Here is a 27,623-nt window from a genome sequence, read left to right on the forward strand (position 1 = left end):
TTTTTTTCCATTCTCATTTAGTGATATGGTCATTCTTCAGCCATTCTGTTTTCTTTATCAGCGCTCTGTATGCAACACTTACTTTTTGGGATTGCCAGGGAGTCTTTTTGGTTTGAATGGAGTCTCTTCTTTTACATATTTTTGTTATTCCTCCATCTTTGTTACTGGGAGCTGACTCATCTTCTGTGGTGCACAAGTTATTTTTTTCCCCTGGTGGTAATGTATGTGTGGTTTGAAGTTTAGAATTCAGTCCTTTTTTAAAATTTGAGAGGCACAAGTAGACTGTTTTCTATCTTGCTTATATTCACTATGTGATCTGAGGGACTGAGTTTGGGCAGCAAAATGGGCAGTTTGTTTTGCTGTTCCAATGCTTACTATGGATTATTTTAGGAAGAATATCCCGTATTCTGTTTTACCAAGCCTGACTAGTCTTTGCCTGTTTTCTTCTAAGGGGACTTCAGCCGAATTTGCTTCTTCTAAATTTGTTCATTTGATTCTCGTGATGACTGGCAAACACAATAGAGCTTCATTGCTCCACAATATCCACCCAAGCTGCCAGCTTTGTTCACACAAATAGAGTGCAAAGCACGTTTCCACCCCCAAAGCATGCACAGTACGTGTCCTTTACAGTACATCCTGGAGTGGAGGCTGCAGAGACATGCTGGCTCGAAGTGTTCTCATAGCCTGATCTCTGTAATCTCGGTGGGAGCCAGACCAGCAAGTGGATTCCGTATATTTTGGCTCTGATACCAGAGTCTCCTCTTCAGAACATGCCACGTTGTTAAAGCAGCAGACCTTAGAGTAATTACTACAGGACTCCTCAGCTGCTTGAAATCATCTGCGATGAGGGGAAAACTTGCAGAGACAAAACAGCCTGGTGCTTGCTCTCCCAGCTATATTTAATCTCATCGGATGGCACTGAGGAAAGTGTTTCTGGAGCGGAGAGCTGTGAGCAGCGCTTCAGCCTCGCGCCCTGCAGCACGGCTGCACATGTGGCCCTGCTGTGAAACGTGCAGTCTCCGTGGGGACAGGGCCAGGAGCCCTCAGCGAGGAGCCTGGGTGCCAGCTGGCTGTGACCCAGGTTCAGCAAAGGCAGCAACTTGTCCTTCTGCTGACCAAGGAAAAGGGGCTGGGTTTGGGAGGGTGAGAAGAGAGAGGAGGAAGGCAGGAGGGGGAAAAAAAAAAAACCGGCCCCCCCCCCCCCCGAAAAAAAAACAACACAAAAGCAACACTTCTGAGGCTGAGGCAATCTAAAGAAGCTTTTGCAATGACCTGTGCCTGCTTTTGAAATTGATAAGTGCTTTCCTTCCTGCTTTTTTAATATTCTCCTCTTCTGTAAGGCCAGTTCTACACATGAGTCACAGAGCTGGTGTCTTTCAAATGGGAGGACTGAATTAGTGTCACAGGAACCTCTCCCTTGCTCTGTCCTCATTCAGTTCAGTTCTGCTAGCTTATATATCGAGTTTGGCAGCAGTCACAGTGCTGACTTCCCAGCTAATGAAGACATTTTACATTCAGGGAGGGCTGTGTGAGATGAAAACCACATTTTCTTCACGACTGTTGTTACAGGTTGCCCATCCTTGCTCTACACAGATTGTGTCTTCTGAGGAGGTCACTGGGTCTGCTTAGGTATTTTTCAATCTATGGCCCTGGAAGGGTTACATAGCCATAAAAATGCCTCCGCCTTCTACTCGTCCCTCAGAGAAGTTCTCCACACCCTTTTTTAATGAGGCTGCCTTGTTCCATGCTCTAGCATCTTTGGTTTGCAAAAGAAACAAACAAAGCTGTAATATCCCCTGCACTGGCATTAATTTGACATTGTATGCTTTGTTTGCTTTGTTTTGTTTATAAAAGGCAAGAAGTAAAATATTTCTGCTAGCAGGGCATATAAAAGATTGTTGCTTTTCTGACCTCATTATATTAATAAAAGCTAGGAAGAATTCAGTAGTGGTGGGACATCATGTGCAGGCAGCCTCCAAAACCCAAAGCACTTACTTGCAGAACTAGTAAGCCACAAAGCTTCAGATCTTAAAATGTAAATAGGAAGTTGGAGAGTTTACTTTAGAGCCAGCAGTGGTGAGTCTGTATCATGTTTATTTCTGCTTGCCTCCCAGCCTTTTCTGAAGCTTGGCAGAGATGAAAGGAAGGGTTTTTCAGAAAATGAGTTATTAAAAGTTTTTGTTATGAGCAATATTTCTTTGTTCCTGGCCTGGCATAATTCAAAGCTCAGGTAAGCTTTGGTGGCTGGCAGAATAGGACATTCCTATTCACTGCATGCCTGTCACAGAAACCCAAGTTTTGCATCGCGTCACTTTGTGGGCAGTCAACCTGTTCATGGGATGCAGCTGAAAGCAGTACAGTCACTATATTGTACGTGCCCTAGATAATGCTTAGCAGCATTTCCAGAAAGCTGCAGTCCATTCTCCTTTCCTTTTGTGAACAGATCATTTGAGTTCAAAGACTCGAAGAATAGATGGGGATAGAGCAAATGCTTTGAAAAATATTCTGCTTGGAGCCTATAAGAGGACTGATATTCTACAGGCGTCTCACTGACATCAGTGAAAATGCTTGCTTTGAAAATTCCAGCAGATGCAGTGGTTTTCATGCTGCGGTTAGCTGCAAACCGTCCTGTGTGACATGCAGCCTTACATTAGGATATCTGTTCTATAATACTAAGCCTTTCTGCAGTGCCTTCTCTTTGGTGGTCTTTGCAGCGTTGAATGAATGGAGTAAGAGAGTGGGAACTACTATTTCATTTTTATTAGACAGGAGACTGAGACACTTTGTAGTTTAGTAGATTTTTTAATTATTAATCTTTACTTTTACAAACTGCACCTATGCAGTGCTTTGGGACCGTAGATTCGAGTGAGAAATTTTGCTAAGTATGTTTAAGCATGCAAGATTTTTCCCTGTTCTAAGACGACAACATTTATATGCTGCAGATGACACTGTGTTGCCCTGTCCGATAAATGCATGAACCATAGATGTTTTCTTCCTTCTCTGGGTTTTCTATTCTATGACATGAGCACAATGGATGTGAAGGCTTATGTTGGACTTCCTCCAGATATGTCCCCTAATAGGGCCCATCTCCTGTTTGTCACTGCTTGACTCGTGTTTTGCCTTAGAAAGCATGAGCTTCTTACCTAGCTATACTGACACTAGTAAGATTTGTGTAGTCTGCCTGCCAGAAATACTGTCACCTGATTTGTACCCTCTACTGTGGCATTGAATGTTACCTGTAAGAAGCTCTGGCAGCCACCACTTTGTATCTTTAATTCTTAACTGTAGCTCTTACGTATTTTAATAGGATTTGGGGCTTTTGTTTGTCTCTTAGCAGAGGGAGACTAGATTCTACAGCAAGAAAACTTTTAAAAATTAAATTAAATTTAAAAGTTGTTGCTTCATTGATGTATAGATATCGCAGTATCGTAGGGAAAGGATAACGACTTGATTCTGTTTTATTGTATTATTATTATGTTCACAACAGTCTATCAGCAACTGTGGTCCTCCTTTTAACAAAAGATTTTCCTGTTTTCTATATTCTTCAAAATGATGATGCCAGACGTGACACGTATGATATTTTATCAATGCTGCAAACCGGCCAACTCTGATTTCTCCCTTCAGCCCAAGAAGAAAATATTAGCCTGAAGCTCGTAGTCTTGAGTGTCTTACTGGCATTCCTAGGACAGACAGATGGGGACTCCTTCAGATCACGAGCATGTTTCTGTATAATTAATGGTCTTTCCAGTTGTCTTGTTTACCTGGTTTTTGTTTGGTGCCATGAATTTGTCAAGCAGCCTGCTCTCTTGGTGTATCAGGCACTGGAATGGATGCCCAGGGAGGTGGTGGAGTCACTGAGCCTGGGGGTGTTCAAGGAAAGGCTGGATGTTGTGTTGAGGGACATGGTTTAGTGGGAGCTATTGGGAATAGGTGAACGGTTGGACTGGATGAGCTTTTAGGTCTTTTCCAACCTTGGTGATTCTATGATTCTATGATTCTAGATCTCATGGTGAACCAAAAGGACAATTGATGTCCTTCTCTGATGCTAGTCTTTTTCTCAGAAGAACTTAGCTGTGAAGGAACGATTAAGATTCAAATTGTAAGGGATGTCCTTATTCATCTGCTGGGATATCTCTGGGCCTTGGAATGAACAGTTTTCAAGGGAGTACAGTAATTGCATGAAAAACAACTTCATTGTTTTGTGTTAGCTTTAAAAGTTTGGATGTAGCAGTATTTGTAGCAAGTATTATGGGATTTGGGATCAAAATCCCAAATGCCAGTTAATATTGCTGGTGTCCCATGTGATTCTGCCTGATTGCGTCTGTTCTGCAGTTTACCTTCCTTCATTGACTTAGATGGGGCAAGGTTTGTTAGCAAGAAAGTCAATCTCTTTTCATGCAATCATTCTGGATGCAAATGAGGAGAAACATTAGCTGCTGCTTTTTTCCCAGTGTCAGCTGGGAATCACAGTTTATGCTGAGTTCATTGTTTATAACTGTGGGTGAAGGCCTGAGGTTCTCTCCCAGTGTTTATTCTGACCTTGGGAGTTTGTCTCAGTAAGTAAGGGCTGAATAAACACCAAGTAAGGTTCTCAGGATTTACCCATTTAGCTATTCAAATAAAAGCATGTTTAAAATAGTGTGTGATGGCATATCCCACATAATGTAAATCTACTTCCATTAACTCAGAGGTATTGTAAAAGAAGATTAGTTTTACATGTAAGTTTGATACTGTTGTTGGTAGTGGCCTGCACTACCAAACAGTGAAAAAGAAAAGAGAAACATCTCTCTAAAATGTACTGCATTATGCAATAAATTTCTTAAGGTGCATGGGAAGGGCATTCCAAGTAGATAAATAAGCCAGACCTCATTTGAAAAGATTTTCTTTTCCTTGATATTTTGCACTAGTTGCAGTGAGAACTGCAGGTTTTGAAGAATAATTCAATCCTGTAAATAATAAGGAATGTTACATTCATACAAGAGAACTTGAGCTACCTGTTTAGGTACCACCTGGGATTTGTCTCCCACCCTTCCCTTAAATTTCTGTTACGTCAGCTACTGAGCTCCAAGTTCTTCAGGCTTGTCACCATCTGATAGAATGGGTTGGCCAAGTTGGGTTGTCAAGATTTCATCTACTTACCATGCATATTAGAGATGACAGTGAAAATACTTTCAAGAAAAAGCAAGGGTCTTATGGTACAGTCAGTGGGGAAGGATGTAAAGCAGGATAGCTCATATCTTTCTGCAATTTAGCAGTTCTGCCATCAGCTACTTGTGGAAACACAGCACTTAAACTCCCTTATGGACAATGTATTCGTGTGCTGCAGTCCTTTAGTCACAGTGACAAGGAATGGGCCCACTTCAGACTACATTGAGACAACCTCAGGGATTTTTAAGTGTTATTTGAAGACAGAATTGTTATTCTGTCTGGCACGCGAGGTGAGCAGTCACAGTATTTGTATCATAGCTGTTCTGTGTGCACGTTTCCTAACCTTTCAGGTTGGGGCAAGGTCTTGCTGGTGTCATAAAATGAGGCAGTGCTGCAAATCATATCTGTAGCATATTTATTTAGGAACGAGAACTGAAGCTGAAGGACTGCGAGCTGCAGGAATAGTGCTGAGACATTAAAAACAAAAACAAAAACAAAACCTCCCATGTTCTTTTAAAGACTTATATTGATCTTTAAGTCAGCATTATAATAAATGCATTTTCTAATGCACAAATGAAGTTTTTACTGAGAGATTTCTAGTGTTCATGCAAGATGTGCTTTGTGTGCAATCTCAGTCTCTTCTAAAGGTTTGGCATCTCATGCAGGTTGGAAGTGGGAATAGAAATACTGGAGCCTGGAAGGATACTTTGGGGAAGGATTATTCTATGATTGCCCTGTGCCTATGGTCTTCCCTAAGCCATCTGTTGTTAGCCACTGCAAACAGGTGACTGAGCTATATGGATCTTTTGGTTTGACTTTATTTTTGTTGTTAGATCACTGAAAGGAGAGAGTTTCTGTTGTGGTAAACTTTCAGGAATGTAATTTAGCATAGCAGCAAATTTAGTCTTCTAAAGTGAATATTTGAAATGTCCTGCAGTGAGTTGTGTGTGCAGAGAGATTTATAATCTTCACATCAAGTGGCATTTTGTGACAGTGAGAATCTATCATTGGAAGAGAAGTAAAAATAAATGAGTGGTATAAATTGTTCCAGCTCATTTGAAGCCCTGTATCTCCAGCAGCATAACTTTAGAAGAGTGGTGAATAGCATTTCAGCAGAGGATACAAGTAGAAGCTATTGTGTAACCAGACAACCTTTCAGTCCATTTATCAAAGTGCTTGTAGTTCCCATTTCAAGAAAGGCGACACAGTAAATATGAGCAAAAAAAGGTTAATCTGTATGTCTATATCCAGACATTGCACAAAAATAAAACTAAAATAAATCAGTATGGTACTGTTATTCAGTGCTTCGCAAAAAAAACTTATAAATCCATGAAGAATGTGGGCTTTTTTTTCCTTTTTTGGACATTGAAAACAATTTAGTAGATTAAAACTCTTTTTTTCCAATTTATGTAAGAAACCATGGCCTTTCAGAGTGAAAAGACAAAAAATAATACACTGCTGTGGACCTACTGTTTGCTTTACCATGCAGTGGCACAAGATGTGCCTAATGTTAATGGATTCTGAAAAATGACAATTTAAATATGAGTATTTAAGCCTGGTACAGCCAAAATGTATCTAGTTTATAGGACTTGTTTCAAAGCTGAGCATTTGGTTAGGGTCTCTGAGAAGAGATTTGAAGTTCTTGCATCTCTGATTAAGGTGGATGGAAATGGTGCAAACTGAGTATGCCTGGAATGGTTACTCATGAATTCATTCTTATTTGAATTTTTCCAGAGTTGAAACTGTCTCAAGTTGTCCCAGGCTTAGCTCCAAGTTTGCTTCCTGACATAAACATGGGAGGTTAACCTCACACGTAACAAATAAATTTGAGGACAACAGTGTTGTTTTTGTGTCTCAGGCAATTCAACCCAGAGACAGTTCTAGATTTGGATACTGTGCTCAGATTTCCCGCTGCTCCCATTCACTACTTCTTGAGGCTTATCTCATCTATGACTCTGAATGACCTGTTTACCTGGAACTACTCTCTCAACTTTCCTGGCCTCTCCTGGTACTGACACAGAAGCCATTTGATCAGCTGGTCCCAGAACCTTCCCAGGGGCAATTCTCAGGTCTTGGCACCAGTGTCTCAACCAGCATAACCAACCAGTGTTCCTCAGAAAAGCTTTGTATAAATAAAATGTCATTTTTCTATAAAGAAAACAGCTCTATCATAGCTCTCCAATGCCTTTTTACTTTGTGATACCTTTTTAGATCATCTGTTGAATCACAACCTCACTAGTCTATTGGTTTCAGGAATCCTTTCCAAGGATGCTCAATTCCAAGGATAGATCTTAGTGCCCTTATTTTCTGTTTGTGGGTTTCAGTTCTACATGAACAGCATTTGGGGTCCAACTTCCAAGATGGTAGTGCAACCAAACTCCAAACTGCCACCATCTTCCATCATGTCTGAGGTCAGTGAGTCCAATTCAAAATTATATATATATATATATGTTCCTTGGAGTTTTGTAGAGTCACATGGGTGCATTACTCACATGAATGCAGATGAGTCTGCTGCTCACAGTGGGTCAGTAGAGTCATCTCTGAGCCATCAGGAGATGGCTGCCAGCTCTCTGCAGATCTCATAGGAGGCTGAGAAGTTTGTATTTATTCATGGACAATGGCTTTTCTTTCCTCTCTCTCTAATTGCTCATCTCACAGAGTGTCCGTAGGTAAGTAGTGTGATATGGATGCCATTAAGCCATGCCCATCTTCCAGCTTGTGCTTTGAAGTAGCCAAGTACCAAACACTCATGTCTTGTTACAGCTCCAACTTTCTCAAACTGGCAAATTACAGCGTAACTTGTCATGAGACTTGAGGAGTGCATTGTTCAGATGTAGTCCTCTCACCTTCTGTGGTCAGAGCACTCCAGGTTAAGTAAAAGATGAGGTGACAGAGAGATGCATTGCACTTCATAACAGTGCCTTGTGTGTTTTTCCGTGGTGCACCTTCCTCATTAAATAGTGGGTTGTGGATCACAATTAGTTTGTGATATCTCTTTTACTGCTCATAATGCCTTTCTAATGGCACCGGGAGAAAAATGTAGCTGTAGGCTGTCTCTGTTATTATCATAAAGTATGTGAAGGACACTCTCCTTATGCAGAGCTAGGAAAATATTTGTTTGAATGGGGAGGAGCTGCAAGGACATAGCTGTTGGCCTTGTAAAAGTTCAGTGCTGAAGTACCACACATTGTGTGGATTTCCATATCATTTCTGAACTGGGGCACCCACTCTGTTTTTGTTCCCTCTTTGTGAGAAAGAAAATAGTAGGGGAGGCTTAATGCAGCCCTAAACGCAGAGAGCCAAATTTAACTTTCTTACAGTTGGATTGCCTCGCTCTGATCAGGTAAGCAATACAGAGTGAAAATAAAATACCCCCCATATTTGATTTAGTGGGTAGGTGCTATTCTTGCATTGTATTTTCCCCTCAAGAAAAATGGTAGTCTGGTATAATATGAAAAATATTACTGATTAAAACAGGTCTCAGTTGTTCAGCTTTCCCTGTTAACGCTGAACAATTCTCTGAAGGCTGATATCATTGCATGTTTGCTTTGTAAGACTGGTATCTAAAAAAGAAAGGGAAGCAATTTTAAAATCAGCATAGACAAAGCAATTGCCAAGTTGGTAATCAAGTAATTAAGAGTATAGGCATGTGAAGAAATTAACTGTGTAATCTATGGGGTGTATTTGCACGCTGTCAGCGACTTTGCAGTAGCACTCCTGGCCCTGGTTTCCTGTGGAATGTGCAAGGTCCCTGGGATTTGTCACATGATATGCCACAGAAAGATGATGAGTAGAGGTGGTTTTTACCAGGCAACTGGCCTCCTATTTTTGCCTGTAATAATTTATTCATGTGGCAGTACCCAAGATGTATTGACACCATACTCACTGTTGGCTGAAAACTGGTGCGGTATGTGGAGAAAAACGTGAAATACCCACAGTTAGGACAGCTGAAGAGGTTGGAACTGGTTGGTATCTCAAAATGGGTTGCCATGTAGAGGTGCCTGTTATTCTGTTAAGGGCACAGCGAGCTCTTTTAGCCCCACAGCATCCCTTTGTCAGAAGGTTTTCTCAGAAACACAACTTCAAACTGGCTGCTGGTGGCAGAGCTCCAGGAAAGCTGCTTATGGGAGTGCAGTCTGTGAGCTCTTAGAGTCCCAGCTCTTGGCAAGAGCCTTTTGTATTGCATTTAAGAAGATAAAAGAAAATACAGCTGAGTAAAAGTTTCAGGGTTTTTTGTTTGTTTGTTTCTTGGTAAGTTTAGAAAAAAATTGTTATCGATTGCAAGTAATGTTTTAGGTGAATGTTTAACTCTTTTGAGAACCAGGTTCCTTTGGGTGAGGGAAGGAAACCCCCAGACCCTGCCTAATCATTTCAGCTGGTGGCTACATTTTCAACAGTAAACGTGTGAGTAGGTCGTCATCCCCCTTGAGTGAGGGGTATGTCTGGTAAAGTCATGTCCAGCCTTTGGATTTTGAAGTGTGTATCTGCAGCTAGACTGATACTCTTAACAAACAAAACTCTGACTGCACGAGCTGTCTTTAAGTATTCTTATTCCCTACCTTTTTTTTAATTTGAAATAAGGAACATGGGCATGCAGAAGCAAACAAATTCCCTTTTCCTTTGCTATCTAACTGTATACCATCTCCCATTCAAGGAGATGTCTCTCACCTTTGTGGACATATGCTAGTTTTCTTAATTCTAGACACTTAAAAGCTAGGGCCACCATACCCTCCTAAGGGTGAGTGCCTGAGTCCATTCTTGGATACCTAAAGAGGAGGCTTCATGTTCTGTGTTCCAGAAATCAATGGGAAATGTGTGTCTCTGGCATTTTGAAATCAGATTACCTATATGTGTCTAAATAGTAGTGCTAGCCCAGGTTCAAGCAGTGTACATAAGTATTATTCTGAGGAAGCTGGTGATTAGCTTGCAGGTTTGAACAAGTTAAGGCTTTGGCTTCCAAGGCCAGGAGCACTGCTCCAGACGACTTTATCTTTGTGCATGTAAATATAAAGTTGATTAAATGATATTATTGTGATTCAAAATATTCTTTCATTAAAAATCCTAAGAAAAAATGCAAATACCTTTCTCATTTAGCTTTGAATAAAACTCTCACGGTGAAAATGTTAATAATTTCAGTGAAATTTTCCTCTGATTAATTATTGGAAGATATAAAGCCAGATTGGGCAATGTATAACCCCATCATATAAGTCACCTGGAATATTTTCGGAGATGAGGTGATTGTCCCAGGCATGTATTTCTTTCACTGGGCATTAATCACATACCTTATTTGGTGTGTAGGTTGTAGACCAGTCAGTGTTCTGTGGGAAATTCAGAACACCATCTGTTTCTGATGATTTTTACTTAAGGGTGTTGTGATTGGTGTGGTTGTGATTAGTTTGTGATGCCACCAAGTGAAGAATAAGCAGCAAAATCAGACAGGTGTTTGTGTGTTTCTATTTTGTCATGCATGGCCTGTGTGGATCTGTTGTGTTTGCTAAGCTGCTGCAAGCTGTGCTGGCTTTCAGCATTCCTACTGCAGGTTGCACACTGAATCATACCTGCCTTTCTTGTCTGTCTCTTTCAACCTTGGCTGGCTCCACAGCCAGAAATCTTATCTGTAGTGTCTTTTACAGAAAAAATGTCACTCGATGCCTTTGACTGAGGGGTGTTTTTGTCTGTTTGTTTCTTGTTTAACCTCCACAGATGTAACTGGTCAATTTGGTTTTGCTTTAATTCATTCTCAGTTGCTAAGGTTTAGTAACCTTCTAGGTGTCCTTGATAAACTCATGACGTAGCCTTTGCAACAAATGATGCTATCCATGCCAACAGGGCATTTATGAAAGTGATTACATCACATAAATCTGAAATCTTAAGTCGCCTGTAAATAAATTCCCCAAACATCTGTGGTTGGATGTGTTGAGGCAAAATCCCAAAGTCCATATTCTGCCTCTGTGGTCTTTACTCAGCAACTGCCATGCTTTCAATGGGTTAAAGTTAGCTCTGTGCAAAAATTGTTGTGGCCCAGTCTTGTTGTGGCTGGAGAGCAACTCTATCCCTGTGGGTGGCCACGTGATGCCAACCTGTCGCAGGGAGGAGAGCTATGTCACTTGCCACCAAAAGCTATGCAGCTACATTGCAAACCCATGATGGTCAGAGGATAGAAGTTTGAACTATAATCAAATAAATAACTGGTGGTATGTGACCTTTAGGAGTTGGAATTCCAACTTCAGGAGTTGGAATATTAATTAATTTTAACTTTCTTTGTGTTCTGAAGTACATTTTTTGTGTGTGTTCCAAGACCTTATTTGCTGAAATATCGGGCTAAAGCTTGAATATTGATGTGTGTTTACTATTTAATTAGTAATTATATGCTAGTAATACTTACATTGAATAAGTTCACCGAATTCACCATAACCTTGACCAGGAGAATTGCCCTCAGAGTTATGGGGAAGCTAAGATTTAAACCTGTTTAGTGCTTGAGAAGTAGTGCCAAGATGGCAAACGTACAGTAGGCACCAGTACTCTGAAAAAAAAACAGCTGTGCACCCCAACCCTGCTCCATAATATACATCATACATCCAGTAGCTATCAGTATGACCTGAATTTGAACCCGAAACCTAGAAATGAAACATTCTTGGGTTTCCCTTTGAATTCTCTCTCTTTTTTTTTTTTAATTAATCTCATTCTTTGTCAGAAAGTTGTGGCCAAATAGCTGTTTAAGACCCATCTGTCAGCAGAAGCAAAATGATGCAGTTTTCTTAATACAGGATTTAATGCATCAATGTAAAACCCCTGCATTGGATGAAGATCAGTATTCTTAATCTACAGTAAGATGAAGTTTGGAAGTTAAAAGTCAGCAAAGAATTTAATGAAAGCATTTGACCTGTCGATGATCAAAATCCAGACCTGCAAAGAGCATTCATTTGTTGGTGACTGATACAGTGCTGTGCCTTGTTTCTTACCCTATTCTCCTTTAGTGTCTTAGATTTCTTTTTCATACCTGCCTTAGCATAACGAAGGCAGCTGTTCTGAATTTCTGGCTATGGAAACTGATAAGTGAAATGATTTTGAAACAACTTTTCTGAATTAGCTTCTCATTATTAAGCCCTTACTTTAAATAATTAGTGACAGTAGAATGCAAGTTTAATTTGGCTTTTATAGGTCATGAATAGTTTAATTTTTGTCCCTGCATGCTGTACTGCAAGTTAACAGAGAATCTTATGGCTGAAATCACAGGCACAATATTAGGAAAAAAGAAAAGACAATGAAAGGCTTGTATATTTAGCAGCATACCCTGTTAATATAAAGATTTACTTTCCAAGTAATAGCCAGGTCCTTCAACAATGTTGTCATTAGGAATTTTTTTTAAGCTATCAGGAGTTTTTTGTAAGCATATAACAGCAATAGAAGGTGTCATCTAAGGAAGGAAATTGTGTTGGAATTCATGCTTCCATAAAACTGCTCTCTCCGGCAGGGCCTGTTTTATTTTATCTTGTTCTGATTACTGTAACATTTACGCAGAACTGATGAGGAAACACAAGCATGTGCCCAGTCATTATGGCTAGTCTAGCAAAACAAAACTAAGTCAAATAAATCTTGCTTTTTGTCTGTTGCTAATTTCATGGAATAGCCACGTGCCTTGGTGATTCTTTTGTGAAGGTCTGTGTTCTGTTCCATTTTCTGTCCCAAATGACATTTGGGAAAGTTAAACTTAGTTTGGATTAAATTGTCATTTTCATTATCTTACATCAGCTGTAAGTTAGCTGTAGGTAGTAAGCAGTGGTTTTTTAACCCATCTTTTTCAATAGAATATTTTTTTTTTGAGGGAGAGGCAAGTGGGGGAGGAATAAACCAAATATGCTTCTACCCTTGTACTGCTGCCATTTGAACAGGTTCCTTCGTTCTTTAGCTTAGTTCCATATAGCATTATCTCTTTTAAAGATATATTTCATTCCTGTGAGCTGCCAGATGTGCTGGTGATGCGTTCTTAGATCTCAGATAGGTTGACATTGATTTTCCTAGCACACACCAATGTAGAAATCAGGTCTGTAATTCATCCAAATGGTCTATTCATAACAAAAAGTGCCTTCTGGCAGTTGCACTGCAGCTGAATACTATTAAACTGAATTCATCATTTGTTTCTGATTGCTCTATATGTTTACATATCTTACATATTAGTACGATCTTTTATAGAGCACACACTGAGGTTAAGTCCTCCCAGACAGAACCTCTTCCTCCTTATTTGCCCTTTCAGATGTTGAACTTCTCTTTTTCCATTAAAACGAATGGAAACTTTGAAACTTCTTAATGCTTTCCTGTACCGAAACGAAGGGTAAGATATAGCAGTGCACGTGGTCAGTGGGCATGGGGATGAGGGGTTGGCAATTGCACTTGATGATCTTAATGGTCTTTTCCAACCTTTACAATCCTGTATTGGGGAGATGTGAAAGGTGATGTTTTCCTGCACAAAAAAATTCTTCCCCATCCAATGCCAGATGAACTGTGAGGTACAGTTATGAAGTATAATAATTCCGTAAGTAAACACCATCATAGATGGGGCAATAGTCTGTGGGAATAAGATCAAATGCTTCTCATCTCCTGTCTTCAATTGCCTGCTGCAGTAATTGTTGTGCAGAGAGCATTCTGACACCCAGCAGCGGGCAAGTAACTTGACCCTCTCTGTGTTTCAGTTTCTCTATATGTAAAAAATAATAAACAGTAACATGTCTCACAATAGGAGCGTGTTGCAGGGTGGATTTAAGTTAAATAGAAGGAAGAAAATATGAAGCTTCTTTTGAACATGTATTTTAACTTTCAAAGAAGGATGTCATCTCTTATTTGCTTTAAAAATAAAAATCAATTGCCCAGAGATCTAAAACAGATGTTGTTTTCTACTAAAAAGATTAAGGATTCTTTTAAGCTCATTAAAGGAATAAAGTGACACCACATTGATCCATCTGTATCATCATAAGTGTGTCTGAAGGCAATAGAAAACTCCAAAAAGGTCCCTTCCAGCCCCTGTGATTCTGTGACATGGTATTAGTGGCACAAAAATAACTGAGTCTGGCACCCTGTGCTTGTCTTCTGAGTTCTGTGGCACACTTTTTCTCCAACCTTATGCTTATGTGCACTCATCTTTTAGTGGGATTGAGTGGTATGTATACTCAGGCAGAATTTAGAATTTACAATGAAAATACAAACACCAGCTGCTGCATGGCTTGAAAAATTCAAGCGTCCGAGTTACATCAAGGAGGGGAAATGGAAGCTGTTTGCCGTCTTTTATACATGTATCTGCAGAGCAGTGTTCACCGTTTCTTCTCGAAGAGCATGTGCCTGATTTTGGGAGCTCATTACTGCACTTCTTATCAATAGCCAGGCACATCTGACCCAGAATTAACCTACCTGCTGGATGGCTGCAAAATGTGGATTGAATTGTTTAAGTGAAGGTAGAAAAAAAAAATTAAAAAAAACACCAATCAAATTAAGCAATGCCACATACAGTGTTAATAAATCCCAGCATGCTAGCCAGTGTTCTTTACTTTGGAGAATTACTGCAACTGAAAAATAATGATAACCTGGTATCCCACCTGTTACATCCATCCATCCATCAGTGTGGAGCTCCCTTGTTTGCTCTGTATGGGTGTTGAAAATTTGCTGGAATATATACAAACTGCTTCAGTAATAAAATGATAGGAAAGTCTCAGTGCAATTTGTGAAAAGCCAGCATGGCAATAGACTGTCCTGGCAAATGCCTGTGGGTGTCCAAAATGCCACACCAGAATGAGCTCCAGGGACACTTTGGTCCTTTAATCAGTCTAAACCCTTTAGTTTTATCAGACATGCAGGACGACTTGATAAATGGTGGAGTAAGGACAGAAGAAAGATAGATGTATCTATATATCTATATAATGTATTTAAACTGTTGTCCTTCTCTATGTTTGTAACTTCCCATGTATTCATAAAGCACCTTTGTGCCTCAAACATCCTTAGAGTATTTGGTCTCTTCCCACTGTGCAACAGTGTGTTTAGAGGAGGCTTTGAACAAGCAGACCCTTCTGCCCTGAAGGTCCCTTCCCACCTATAGTAAGGTGTGCTGTGCCAATGCCTTGGGTTGGAAGGGACCCCAAAGATCATTGTGTTCCAACCCCCTGCCACGTAAATGAGACAGGATGCTGGGGTTCTCAGTGTGCTCCCATCATCAGTTTGGAGCAGATAACATTTGGCAATTTTGATCTGGTGCTGTCTGTGTTCTCAGTAAAGTTGGCAATGTGGCATTGGTTTAAAGATCAGTTTATTTTAGGTTTCTAAGTTTTAGAAACATTTAGCCAATACTTTTTTGTTGCACTTCTTTTTGTTAGTGAAATTGTAAGAGAAGGCTTGCCCCACAGAGGTGTTGAAAACCCAAGGCTGCATTAATTTGTAGTTTTAAGAGAAAACAAAACAAAACCAAATGTCTTTGCAATGTTTTTGACGTAGCTTTGTCCACTTGGAGTCATAAATGCCTTTTTAAATTCAGTGCAGCTATTCTTGCTCTTTAATGGGTTTGGTCAGCCAAAACGTTACGCAGACACACAGACACATGTGCAGGCATACCTCTTCAGTGAAAGTAAGTCAGTGTCCTATGGCTGATAGGGGGGATTGAGCAGAATTCTCTTCTTATTTAGATGCGTTCCAAAGAGAAATGAGGATAGCTTGAAACTGTCATGATGTATTTGGAGCAACCAGTCTTTGCTGCTTTGTTTTTCTACTTTATTTCATGACGAGAATCAGCTGTAATGTCAGACGATGGCTAAAGCAGACTATTGTTTGTGCAGAACCCTCCCTGCTGCTGGTATATTTACTAAACATGTGTGATACACAAATGCCAGTAAACTGCATCATCCAGCATATTCCCCAGTTGCCAGCAAAAACTGTCTTTAAAGTTTGGCCTGTTTAAATATACAGAGAATGTGCATTGAGTGGAACAGAAAAAGAGCTGAATTTTTGTTTACTGTTCCTTGAAGCTATTTGGATGTGAAATCCTGGTGTTATTGAAATCAACAGCAATCCACAAGCATCCTTCAATGGGTGCAGAGTTTTTCTAATACAGAACAAGCTCTAAATACAAAAAAGCATTGTCCCATTGACTGAGACCTTTCTTAATTTTTGTTTCTGTGTTGCAAACATGCAGACTCAACATTGTTAGGGAATTCTTGTTTCCTTTTCTTGGGGCATTTCCTACCTTCTAGAGAACAGCAGCTGCAGATTTACTTCATTAACACAGCTTAGTGGGCAGTGCATTCATGCACCATCTGATGGCGTAGAACTGCACTGCCATCTTATTTTCCCATTGAATTTATGGCTGCACGTACCTTGAACGTCTCAACCTGTTGGTTCTGGAAGAGGTGATGTGAATCATTCTCCAAATGAGAGGACAGGTCATCTACCTATGGCAATGGATGAGCTGTCTTCTCCAGTCCCTGCTGCAGGAGTAAGTCATGTTCAAACAGTGCAGAATGCTCAGCTAGCTGCTATGGCAATTTACTGCTGATTTGTAGCATGTACGACATTCTGTGCCTTGCTTGCTAGCTTGTCATACCTCCTTACCTTTCTTTCTGCACTCAAAAGAAAGTATAGAAAGTTTATCTAGTCTATTGACAGCTTTAGTAAGAGGAAGGAAAGTGCCCTCCACCCTTATAAACTGGTAATTGGCATCTTTTGAAGCAGAGAAAGGAAATGAAAGTCTGTCCCACATCCTGACTGATCTATCCACTGAAGTGCTGTGCAGGGACAGGACATCACTGTAGATATGGATGATCTATCAGTTCATGAAAGAGAGTGATGCCTTGATGTAAGGATTCACAGAGGGAAGAAAAGTTTTCTGTAATTAAGTTAATTAAGCCTAAATAAAATAGGGAACCTGAAGCTGACCCAGGCACGTGTTTCCTGTTGACTTGGGACAAGCAACTCCCTGCCATCCAGGCCAGGTTTGCAGTTTCCACACAAGGAATCTGACTGGGAACGGTCAGCTGGGTTTCCCTTTGATTCTCAGCTATAAAAACACACAGGATGAGTGCTCTGTAAGCACTGCTGCCTGGCCAGGTTAGCTGTGTTTTCTGTTGATAATCAAGCACAGAATGTTTTGTCCAAATGCTCATTTTAACTAGAGTGTTTTTCTGAAGGAGCAAAGCACTTTCCTTCTCCGTATGAAATACAGTTCTTATTCCTGAAAGTTCATTCTTTGGTGTGGCCAGGCCTGTGGCCAGGCCCAGCTGCTGTGTAAATGGGTGTGAGTGGGAGAAATAGGAGTTAGGCAGTCAGTAGCTGCAGCTGTATCATGTCATCTGAAAATGATGCAAATGGGGAACATATTTCTCCACATTCTCCTTAGAGTAAATCTCCACCTACACATTTTTGCTGATGATGGTAACTTCAGTGGAGGAGCACAAATCAGTATTGGATTGTGACAGCTGCCAAACATTAGCTGAGAAGCACCTACTTCAACAGGTCACTGAGGCTATTTCTTACTTTTCCAGATCAGTGAAACACCCATTTTTGTTCCTGGTGTTTGGGGACCTTATTTCTCTGCCATGGTACCTGGATTGTGGCTGAATGAAGGAGGTCAAAGTGCTACAGGAAAGCTGGTAAGTGTACAGAAGCACAGAGCTTAAGATGAGAGCTGACTGCAATCATCTGAGGTAGCTTCACTGCCAATTCAGCCAGAGCTGTGCCTAAAGCATCCTTGTAAGATCAGAGCAGAAAGCAGTAAACAATTAGTTGGTTGTTATGCCTTTACAGCCTGTTCATTTCCATTCTGTTAGGGGATTATATGTGGGGCGGAGCTATAAGGGCATGCAGTCCTTTCTTGATAATTGCAGTGATGATTTTTATAATTCTACAGGCAAGTAAGCTTTCATACTTTGTAGTAGCAAGAGGGTGAGATAGGCTTTGAGATGAGGAAATGTACACATGAGGTCAAGAAGACCTCAGTGAGTGCTTCTGTGTTTCTCCATGTGTCTCTCTGCTCAATCAATATGATCTGCCTTTAGTGGCAAGTTGCCAAATTCCTACTGAGGAACCACAGGAAACAGGGCCTGGTCCTGCAAGGACAAGCTCTAAGCTCCAAACATACAGGTGGGTTTGGCTTTCTGCAAATTGCAGCCGTAATTGCTGTCTTACTCAGACTTAGCACCACCCATGTTTTTAAAATCCTCGTGATCGATGCACGTGTCCTGGAAGTAGCAGAGTTGGGCATCACCACATTTATGCATTCCATATGAAACAATCACGGTACAAGGAACAGAAATAATCCGGGATCAGGAAGCCCAGATAGACCTTGAATGGTGAGCTGTGACTTGATGTTCCCTCATGCGTGCAGTCCTTGGCCTCGTGAACCTTTGGTTCCTGTCTGTACAGTGTCACACCTTCAGTGGGACACTCAGCACTCTTCCCCAACTGCACCTCCAGTTCCCATCCCAGGCCTGCACTGAGCCTCGTGCATAAATCACTCTTGCAGCAGGTGGGATGTGTGTTACATTTTTCAGGTCGAGACAAGGCTGGAACCAAAGCATCCCATTTTACAGTTAACAGCTACAGCCAGAAGTAAGATTTAATTATCACTCACAACAACACCACTTCAAAGGGAAAATGGTAAATCTTGTGCATACTTCATAAAAACAGTTTTGAGAGAAGTCTCTGTGTGCTTAACGCAAAGTGGGTGGAGACATTTAACCGAGCCCAGGAGAGGATACAGCAAATCAAAGGTTTTTTGTTGGCTGCCTCATGGGGGTTTATCTGGAAGATGATTTGAAAGATCCTTTTCAGTCACTGCTGGATTCCATTCCGGTACCAGAGGACAAGGTGTTCCTCAGTCATTTAAGAAAATGCTGCAAAACCTATGTGCTTGTTAGGGACACTTAGCAAAGGTCAACTGAGAGTAAATAAAGGTATATTACAAAAGCTATCTTATTAGAACATTCTTAGAATATTTAGTGCCATTTTGTTGAGGTTGCACATACAGGAAGACATGGTTTATGTGTAAAGTGGTGTGGAAGATAGATTGCATTCACTATCATTATGGTTTTAAAGCTGTAGTCACTGTATTCAGGACATTTAAATATCTAACTTCATTCTAACAGTGACACTTCTGTTTAAAGCTTTTTCATAACACGTGTATATATGATATTTATCTATAGATGTATTTCTGGATTTGTGAGTTGTTCCTATGTTCTAGGTGACTATTTAATATTGCAATTAGGTCAGAGCTTTGTTCTAATGCATGTTTGAGTTTTGTGTTTGATGTAAATCTCAGAAAGAACAGGCGTGTGTTATTTTTATTCCTGTGTTCTGATGTATATGCTTCATTATAAAGGTTTCTCTACACTGATTACGGTCTAGACACAGACTGTGAAAAATACAATACATAATGTGTTTTACAGCCAATATATACTGCCAAATGCAGTCTGTGCTCTTGAGTAGCTCTAGTTTTGCCTCCTTACTTTTTACTGTCACTTCAAGAGGCCGCAAACACTGATTCTACTTGATACTTCATTATGTGAGTAATGGTAGTTGCTGTGATGTGAAAGGGCTGGATGATTTATAAATACAGCACGAACAGAACCTGTATTCAGCTTTTTTTTTTTCTTTAAGCAATAATTGCTTGTCAGAGGAAACATTTTGTTTCCTGCAATGAACATATGGAGCGTTTATCCAGATGACAACACACCTTGTGTTTTATTGTAATGGTATGATATAGAATGACGTAGGGATTCGAGCCAAGAAGATGCTCCTGGTAGAGTTCCAATGAAAGCATGCGTGCAATTGAGTGAGAAAGATTAGAGGTTGTACTCTCAAGTATTGCTGGGCGGGAAAAACTTCCATCCTTTTGGTGTTACTCTTCTGACTGAGGCACTGCATGCTCAGCATATTGCCTTGCTTGGTGCGTTGCTTTTTGTTACCATTTTAAAGCAAAATCTTGAATCCTGGAATGTCAGTGGGAGTTTGGCCATTGGCTTCACTTGGGTTGGGACTTTACACCTCATGAGTAACATAGAAGCTCCCTTGTCTTTTTAAAGTTAGGAAACTGCATTGCTCCTTTCCAGGACTGAATTTTAAAGATACAATCATTCAAAAAAATGTTGCTTTCCTCTTTTTCAGATAGAGCATGTGGTCCAAGGCCATGTTGCCTTCCCGGAATTACAATCCAAAGCTGCAGCCAGGTCACTGTTCTTATTTCTTCATCACATGCCTGCCTTATCAACTGACATACTGTATCCCCAGCACTGAGATATCGCTCTGCTGTATACATATTCTGGAACATGGGAATCAACAAAGCAACAGTGGATTGGAAGTATTTACAAAGGCTTTTCAGGTGGTTGTTCAGAGAGGAAAGCTTTAATCTCCTCTCAGATATTTTGAGGGTAGCTAGATGGTGATACCAGCTTCACCAGCTTCCTGCTTTTCAGCCTCTCTTTTACCCAACCCAGCGTATTGGTACCATAGCATCAGCCCTGTTCAGCTAAGCTGTGTGCCTTAGGCTGACGATGTCTTAGTTTGTAGGTGATCTATTGAGCTCCAGGGGTGAAATAGAGCTAAATTAGGAATATATTATGCAATATTTTTGGAACAAACATCTAAAGGAAGTTATAACCACTGTATGGAACTCCTATGTGACAGCACAAATAGAACATAGAAAGCCAGGATACATTTTCAGACAAAACTTAAGACGTGGAAGTGTATTGCTGGTAATTCCAGGATTCCTTGAGTATGCAGATATGAGAGATGTCGAATTTTAGTTTGATCTGCTTTGGAAGTGGATGAGGACCACTTCCATCAGATCTGAATTTTCTGAGACCAACTTAGCTGAGCAGTAAAGTACATTGGATGAAAAATTAGTTATCCTAATTATTTTTTCTCCTCCTTGGATTAAAGACAGAAACAGTGAATCTGTCCTTTAATCTCCAGTTCATCACTCTGGAGATTGTGATAAGGGACAATCTCCAAGGGCCAGTCCTGAGAGATGTATTAGAATTCATGCAGTTACAGTTAGTCCTTCCTGGGGGGATAAAGCTACCTGGTTTCTCTGGATGACCCTTTCATAGCTTTTAATGTTAAATGGCTTAATTATTTGCTGAGACCTTGACCAGAATTCCCAGAAACCTATTGGACTTCTTTCAATATGGAATAGATTCACGCTTCCTAGAATTCTCTTTGTTGTTCTTTTAGAAAGAAAATCAGGAAACAAACGCATCTTTGTGTTTGGAGTAAGACTAATCTTTACTGCTTGGGTTTTTTTCAAGATTTTGGCTTCCAATCCATTTTTTTCCCATGCCCCCATGTGAAGCATAAGCTTAAGACAAAGAATGAGTTTGATCTCTGATGACTTTTTCTGTGTCTTGTTAAAGTGAGTATGCAGCAGCTTGCTTGTCCGTACTAGGTGTGATAGTGTACTGACCAGAACTAACTTCATAGAGCTGAAAGTTTGGATTGTGATCTGGATAGGACACTAAATACAGAATATTGGGAACAGAACTCCACATATACTGTGGATATGGTGTCATAAACATGTGATGTCAAAAATCTGTGCCTCTTACTTGCTACCTACTTCTGCCTTCCCAAGCCTGTCCTTTCCTCTCCATCTAGCAATGCTGCTCGTAAGTAGGTTCAGCAGAGTCAAACTGCCTGCTGAGCAGCTGGTCTCAGAAGCTTCACTTTTCAGATTTTTGTTCCTTTGCATCCACCAGCAGTGAGACTTTGCATGCTGCACTGACCACTATTCCAGCTGATTTGTGGTAGCTTGTTAGGGCATGTGTGGCTTAAATGGGCTTGCCAGAAACCAGCTCCTGCTGACCACTTGTGCAGCCTTCCCAGCCTTATTCCCATGTTCCCTTTTCCCTTCTCTTACTGGAAGTGAAGAGGTTGAATTGCATGAGGGCTGTCTGAACAGCTGCAAATTTAGCCTTTGGTCTAACCCATAGATGTACTCTGAACAACATGCTCCTTTTTCATACAGTTCATGAGTTGCAGAAATCACTGTAGGAGACATCATATTTGGTGTTCAGCCTCTTTATTGTGTGGGTCTGACATCTAGCCATCACAATATGGTAAAATCCACTCTGTGTAGCCTAGGGTAGGAGATCAAAGAACATCATTTATGATTTTAAGTCTGAATACTTAGCTTCCTGGTATCACAGTTCCAAATCTCCTGGTGGAAGAAGTATGTTTGCCATCAAAGATTCCGTGCTCATTGGTGCTGTGCAAAGAGGTATTATTTTAGGACAGAATTTCTTTTCTTTTGCTTCTCAATGCCATTTCTCCATCTAAAGACATGGCTCCTGAGGGGGGGGGAGGAAGGGGGGGAAGCAATGAAGTAACACACACATCATCTGTCAGCTCTTCTGGGACCATTCAAGCAGAATACAATCATAGTATTTGACAGTTTGCTATACCTGTATATTTTTATAGCCTTATTTCAAGTTTAGAAAAGGAAAATTTTTCCATTTTTTTCTCAAAGATTCAGACTGACATCTTCTAGATTCCTAAACAGATTAACTACCAAACTCTTGTTGCTTTCTGAAATTCTCTCCTCACTAAGGACATCATCCTGAGCAAACTTATGTTCAATTCTTATTCTCCACTTTCAGCATTGTTCGTTTTTATTAGCTTGTGCTTAGCTCTGCAAACCAGATCCAGCTGCTACTGATAGCTTCACATGGAACTGGATAGAAAAAGCTCCAGAGAGCTCATGCTGTAACATTACGTCCAGCAGAGGTTTGGTACAAACTGGAACTGGCAGAAGTTTGAAGGATTTTGCCAGTCACTCACACTCACATCTTGTACAGACAAAAAAGAGGAAAAGGTGTGAAAAAAAAGCATAATGCCAAGGTGATCTGGGTGTTAACGTATCTAGGTGAGCTCCAGCTTCTTTTGTGCAGTCTTCTGTCAGGGGGGTACGAACAGCTGATCCCTGCAAGAGTGGTCAAGCAGCACAGAGATCAGATAGAAGCTGAGAATTCTGCCTGGTAGATTTCTGGATGAGTGAAACTTTCTTTTCTTCTTCTTCCCACCATCAAAGCGTGATTTAGCCTGGAAATACAATGACTTTGTGTTTAAGGTGTGCTGCTTACCTATAAGTAAGTTTTAGAGATGCAGAATACAGGGCCACTTCTGCAAGGGAGGGGGGGGGAAATGGTGACCTCAAAATTACCATAATTCAGGTCCAGGAAGACACACAAAGCACATTTAAAAGTATGTGAATAATGATGTGAATTAGTTATTTTAATGTCTTCCAAGTGTACTTCATTTTGAATGATATCCTCTGATAGCATACACATGGTAAGGTATAATTGAAAAAACATGCAGCTGAATGGTTGAATGCAAAGTATAAATATACAGCTGCTAGCAGGTCAGAAGTCAAACTAGTAAAGCATATGCCAAATTCCCTTAGGGATCTCATTAGTGTGTGATTGAATATACATGTAGAGGCTAAGTGAATATCACTGTTTGGGTCTATAGTGGATGAGACAATGACTAATCAATTGTAATTAGGGTTACATGCTATTATTGACCCACATGTCTAGAATTAAATGCCCCACTTGGAGATTTCCAAGGGGTTGAAAAATATATATGAATCTGTTTATGATATTATGAGTCTTTGAAAAAGTATTCTGAGCATAATTGCAACATTTTTTAAATGGAATGTCACTGGAGCTATTGGAAGCCAAAGCGCTGAAGAATTCACTGTTAGACCAAAGATCACCGTTGGTCCAAGAAAATGTCTGTTGGATATTGTGGAGCTGGGTGTATCTGAACTGAGATGCAAGCGTGTTTAGGCCCATGTTCGGCTCCTCCCTAAAATAGCAGCCACTTGCTTTCTCTCCTCCACCCTCAGTGCTACATTTTAATCATAACACATATTGAAATAATTATGGTTTAAAAAAGGAAAGCTGAAAGTGCTATTGATTAATCAGAGAAATTGTCTAACTGCTGGAAAGGAATTTTCATTTCTCTCTGGAATCCTCCTCGTTCTTCTCTCTCGGCTTTCTTTCCTCCAGCTTTCCCTTTCACCGTGTCAGCACCTTGCTGTTAGGGACAAGCATCATCAGACCCCAAAGTACCCAACAGCTTTGGCTCAATTAGGGACCCATAGGAAGCTGTGTGCAGGCTCAAGATCACAAGCTTCCAGCTCTCGTCCTGCAGAACGGAGGCATGCAGATAGGCATCCCCACTGCTGCACACTGCGGTGCTTCTCCCTCTTTGTTTTACTTCTGGGATTTGGGATTCTTTGTTGGGTTTTTCTGCTTTTGATAGTAGTACAAATGTTTTATGTTTGATGAATAACCTCCCCCACTCATTTTCCGACTTGTTTTTCTTCTAGTGCTCAAAGTATATATACATACTTGAACAGTCACCTGGATCTGATTAAGAAATCCTTGCCTGTGGGTTTCCTCACTGTTGATTTACATGTTTGGCCAGATTTCCATGGAAACAGATCTCCCTTAACAGATCTGACACTAAAGGGCATGGTAAGAAACAGCCTGTCTTTGCAAAAAGGTCAATACAGGGTAAAAAAAAAAAAACAACAAAAAACTTGGAAGGAGATTTAATTTTGAACATACTCCTCCTTAGCTATTTAAACTGTCCCATAGGATTTGGGTTTCTTGCTGCATTTTGAAGTGTGCTAAAGTTTCAGTAGAAAACCAGAGATCATTATAGTTCAGATATCATTACAACCACATTTATTTCCTAAAAATAAGGAGAGTGTACATCTCCCAGGAACCTTCCTAGAACTTACACTTCAGAACTCTGTTAGCAGTGCCCACAGTTGTCGTTAGCTCACCTGTCTGCCTAATTTTGCATCTCAGCACAAATTAGAGTATGTCTATGTGGGAAAGGAATGAAACAAATGCAGATAAATGTTTGGTAAATGAACTGTATTATAATTGTTGGGTGTTAAATCTCAACAGAAACTAAGGGCTCCTCTGCTTATTGTTAAAAATGGCCGTAGATGCTGTCGTGCATGGAAACATGCAGTCGTGGTGCTTCATAGGTCTTTGTTCAAAGCTGGATGTGGTCTGGTGCTTGCTTCTAGTTTTAAAAATGCTACTTTCGGAACGCACAGGGCTTGAAGTACTGTGTTCTGCACAAGGAAATTTTCAGAGCATTGCAGTGTGGAACCAGAAAGCAGCTTTTGGAAGCTCACCAGAGATGCTCTGCTGGGGACCTTTTTCAGCCCGTCTTTAAAGATTTGGATGATTATTTCCCTTCATGGTTGCTGACTGGATAGCTAGCAGGCCAGATGTAATTGTGCAGGGCTGGAAAGCTATCAGAAAGGTATCATTTGATGATATCAAAATACCTCATGAGTAAGACAAAAATTTACTTCAAAGTGGCATCGTGTTCTTGTAATGAATACCTCAAGCTACTCACCAGCACCAAAATCTGCTGTGCGTGAGGCTGAGGTAGGAAAGGGAGTTGTAAGCACCACCACACATTTTAAACCACAAACAGAGGAAGCATCAAAAAATAGGTTACTTATCTGCGGAGTTCCACTAATACCTATATGATTTTATGAAAGAATTCTACACTGCAGCAGATTCAGACTTTCCCTTGGTATGAGAGCTGTATGCAAACAGTGGTAATAGCAGTCATTTTCTCTGCTGGTGCTCACATCTGGCCTATGTTGAAATTAACCCAGAGTAACTACAGTGCGGTATTTATTTATTTCAGAGTAATGAAGGCGAAGGTGTAGTCTTTAATTATTAATTGTCTTTCAGTGTAATGGTACTTGGAAGTGAGAAGCTTTCAAAAACTTGTTTTTATGTGATAGCATTTTCATATTATTACCTAAAATACATTCACAGGCAATGTCTGAGTCATAGCATAAAACTGTCAGAGTTAATCTATCTCTAATCTCACAGTATATGCTGCTTGTTCTTTATTTCTTTGCAAGAATAATAACAATTTATGTGGTTCTTCCCTAGATCAAGAATAACATGTTTGACATAACGTTATGTGTACAGCTCACAAAATAAAGGCTTAGAATTATCGCTTAAACTTGTTACAACAAGAAACCATAGAGTTTTACTTTGGCTGGATTTGTATGCTTTCTCTTTGATCTTTGCACAGGTTGTCGGACTGACGCTGTCTCGGGGTCTGGATGAACTTGCCCTTATCTACTTGGCCACGATTCAAGCAATTGCTGTAAGCCATTTTAAGTGCATAAAAGAACAAATGAATTGTCTTGTGTTCTGTGGCAGACTGATCATTCCCCTCCACTAAACAGATTGCTAGTAATAGATGAATTCACTTAATGGACTTCTTAAAGAAGCAAGATACTGTTTACCACGTTGCTGACTACTCCCCGCTGTAGGAAATGGTGTGAAGAATATGTTCCCTAGGAAGATTTCCCCTTATGACAATTCAGAGCCTTTGTTTCTGGTGCATATGTGAGAAAGAGGCCGATGCTATGAGAGGCAGTGTTGGCATCGTGGGCTGTCTAGAGCGAAACCGAGATAGTGGAGGAAAAAAAGCACTGACTTCCTTTTAGGAAGGAACTTGCTCTCCCCAAATTTACCTCAGCTTCAGACTGTTCCTAAATGCACAGATTTCCCCTCGTTGTGTGATGGGAGAGTCAGAACCACATTGCTGAAGTCTGAGTGGGTCTGTATCTCTACGTACTGAATGAACCACAGCTCGTTCCTCTCATGGTCTCCCCGTTGGAAGGCAAGCAGTTGTCTTACATATGACAATTGCAATCTGAGGCTGTGTTTCTGTAAAAGCAGAGAGACCACCTTTGTGAAAATGGCACAGAAGTTTGCTAGCATGCATAGATGGGATATGTGATAGGAATACTTCTGTTTCTGCCCTCATTTTCTCAGATGAGAGACTTTCCAGAAACCAGGATTTCCAGTTCATGAGAAGTTCTATTTTGACACGAGAACCTGGGTCAAAGGAGTTGTTTTGAAACACTGGCACAGGGTATCTGCGATGGGGCATGCTATCCCCAGGCGTTCAGTGACTGCAGCTGACATTCCTTTGACATCCTCTTTGTAATTCTAAAAAAAAACAGAACTTGTTGAACTTGCAAAACATTAACATGTTGATGAATTGGGGAGTTTTCCTGACAAACCTCTATTTGGCTGGAAAACTTCCAAACTCCTCTACTGGTTAAACAGCAACTTTGCTAGGTTGGGTCAGCCATCTGGGATACAGGGTGGGCGGCTGCTGTAAATTCACTGTGAGCTGTACATGTCGTGTGTTAACCCTCCATCTTCAGCAAATAACTTGGGTCTGGAATGGATGGCTGTCAGTTCTGATCTTTTTTAGGATGTATGTAGCTGGGTTCTACCTGATGTTTCAGTCTAATCCCACAGTTTGAATGAGAATATGTAGGAGAGTTTAATCAATGCCAGCTACTGATACAACCCTGAAAGAAACTGAAAACTTCCCAGTATCGAACAGGTGCTCAGGTATTGTGCTGTGCTAATGAGGTGGAA

The 27,623-nt window shown here is 40.5% G+C and overlaps 1 protein-coding gene across 9 annotated transcripts in view; it reads left to right on the forward strand.

Annotated features, from left to right (window-relative positions):
- FGGY (FGGY carbohydrate kinase domain containing) overlaps positions 1 to 27,623 on the forward strand; it is a 205,156-nt gene that overhangs the window by 145,011 nt on the left and 32,522 nt on the right. For all 9 annotated transcript variants that reach the window (XR_006168847.1, XM_042819052.1, XM_042819051.1 and 6 more), the window contains 4 exons: positions 17,664 to 17,771; positions 20,284 to 20,345; positions 24,503 to 24,650; positions 26,254 to 26,328. Coding sequence is in view for 8 of the 9 variants with exons in the window: in XM_042819052.1 (XP_042674986.1) it covers positions 17,664 to 17,771; positions 20,284 to 20,345; positions 24,503 to 24,650; positions 26,254 to 26,328 (393 nt within the window). In the remaining variant the exon portion in view is untranslated. The remainder of the gene's footprint in view (positions 1 to 17,663; positions 17,772 to 20,283; positions 20,346 to 24,502; positions 24,651 to 26,253; positions 26,329 to 27,623) is intronic.

This window comes from Centrocercus urophasianus, unplaced genomic scaffold, assembly GCF_019232065.1.
Source record: "Centrocercus urophasianus isolate 14NV4802_14NV808 unplaced genomic scaffold, USGS_Curo_1.0 seq_18, whole genome shotgun sequence".
NCBI classification, from domain to species: Eukaryota; Metazoa; Chordata; class Aves; order Galliformes; family Phasianidae; genus Centrocercus; species Centrocercus urophasianus.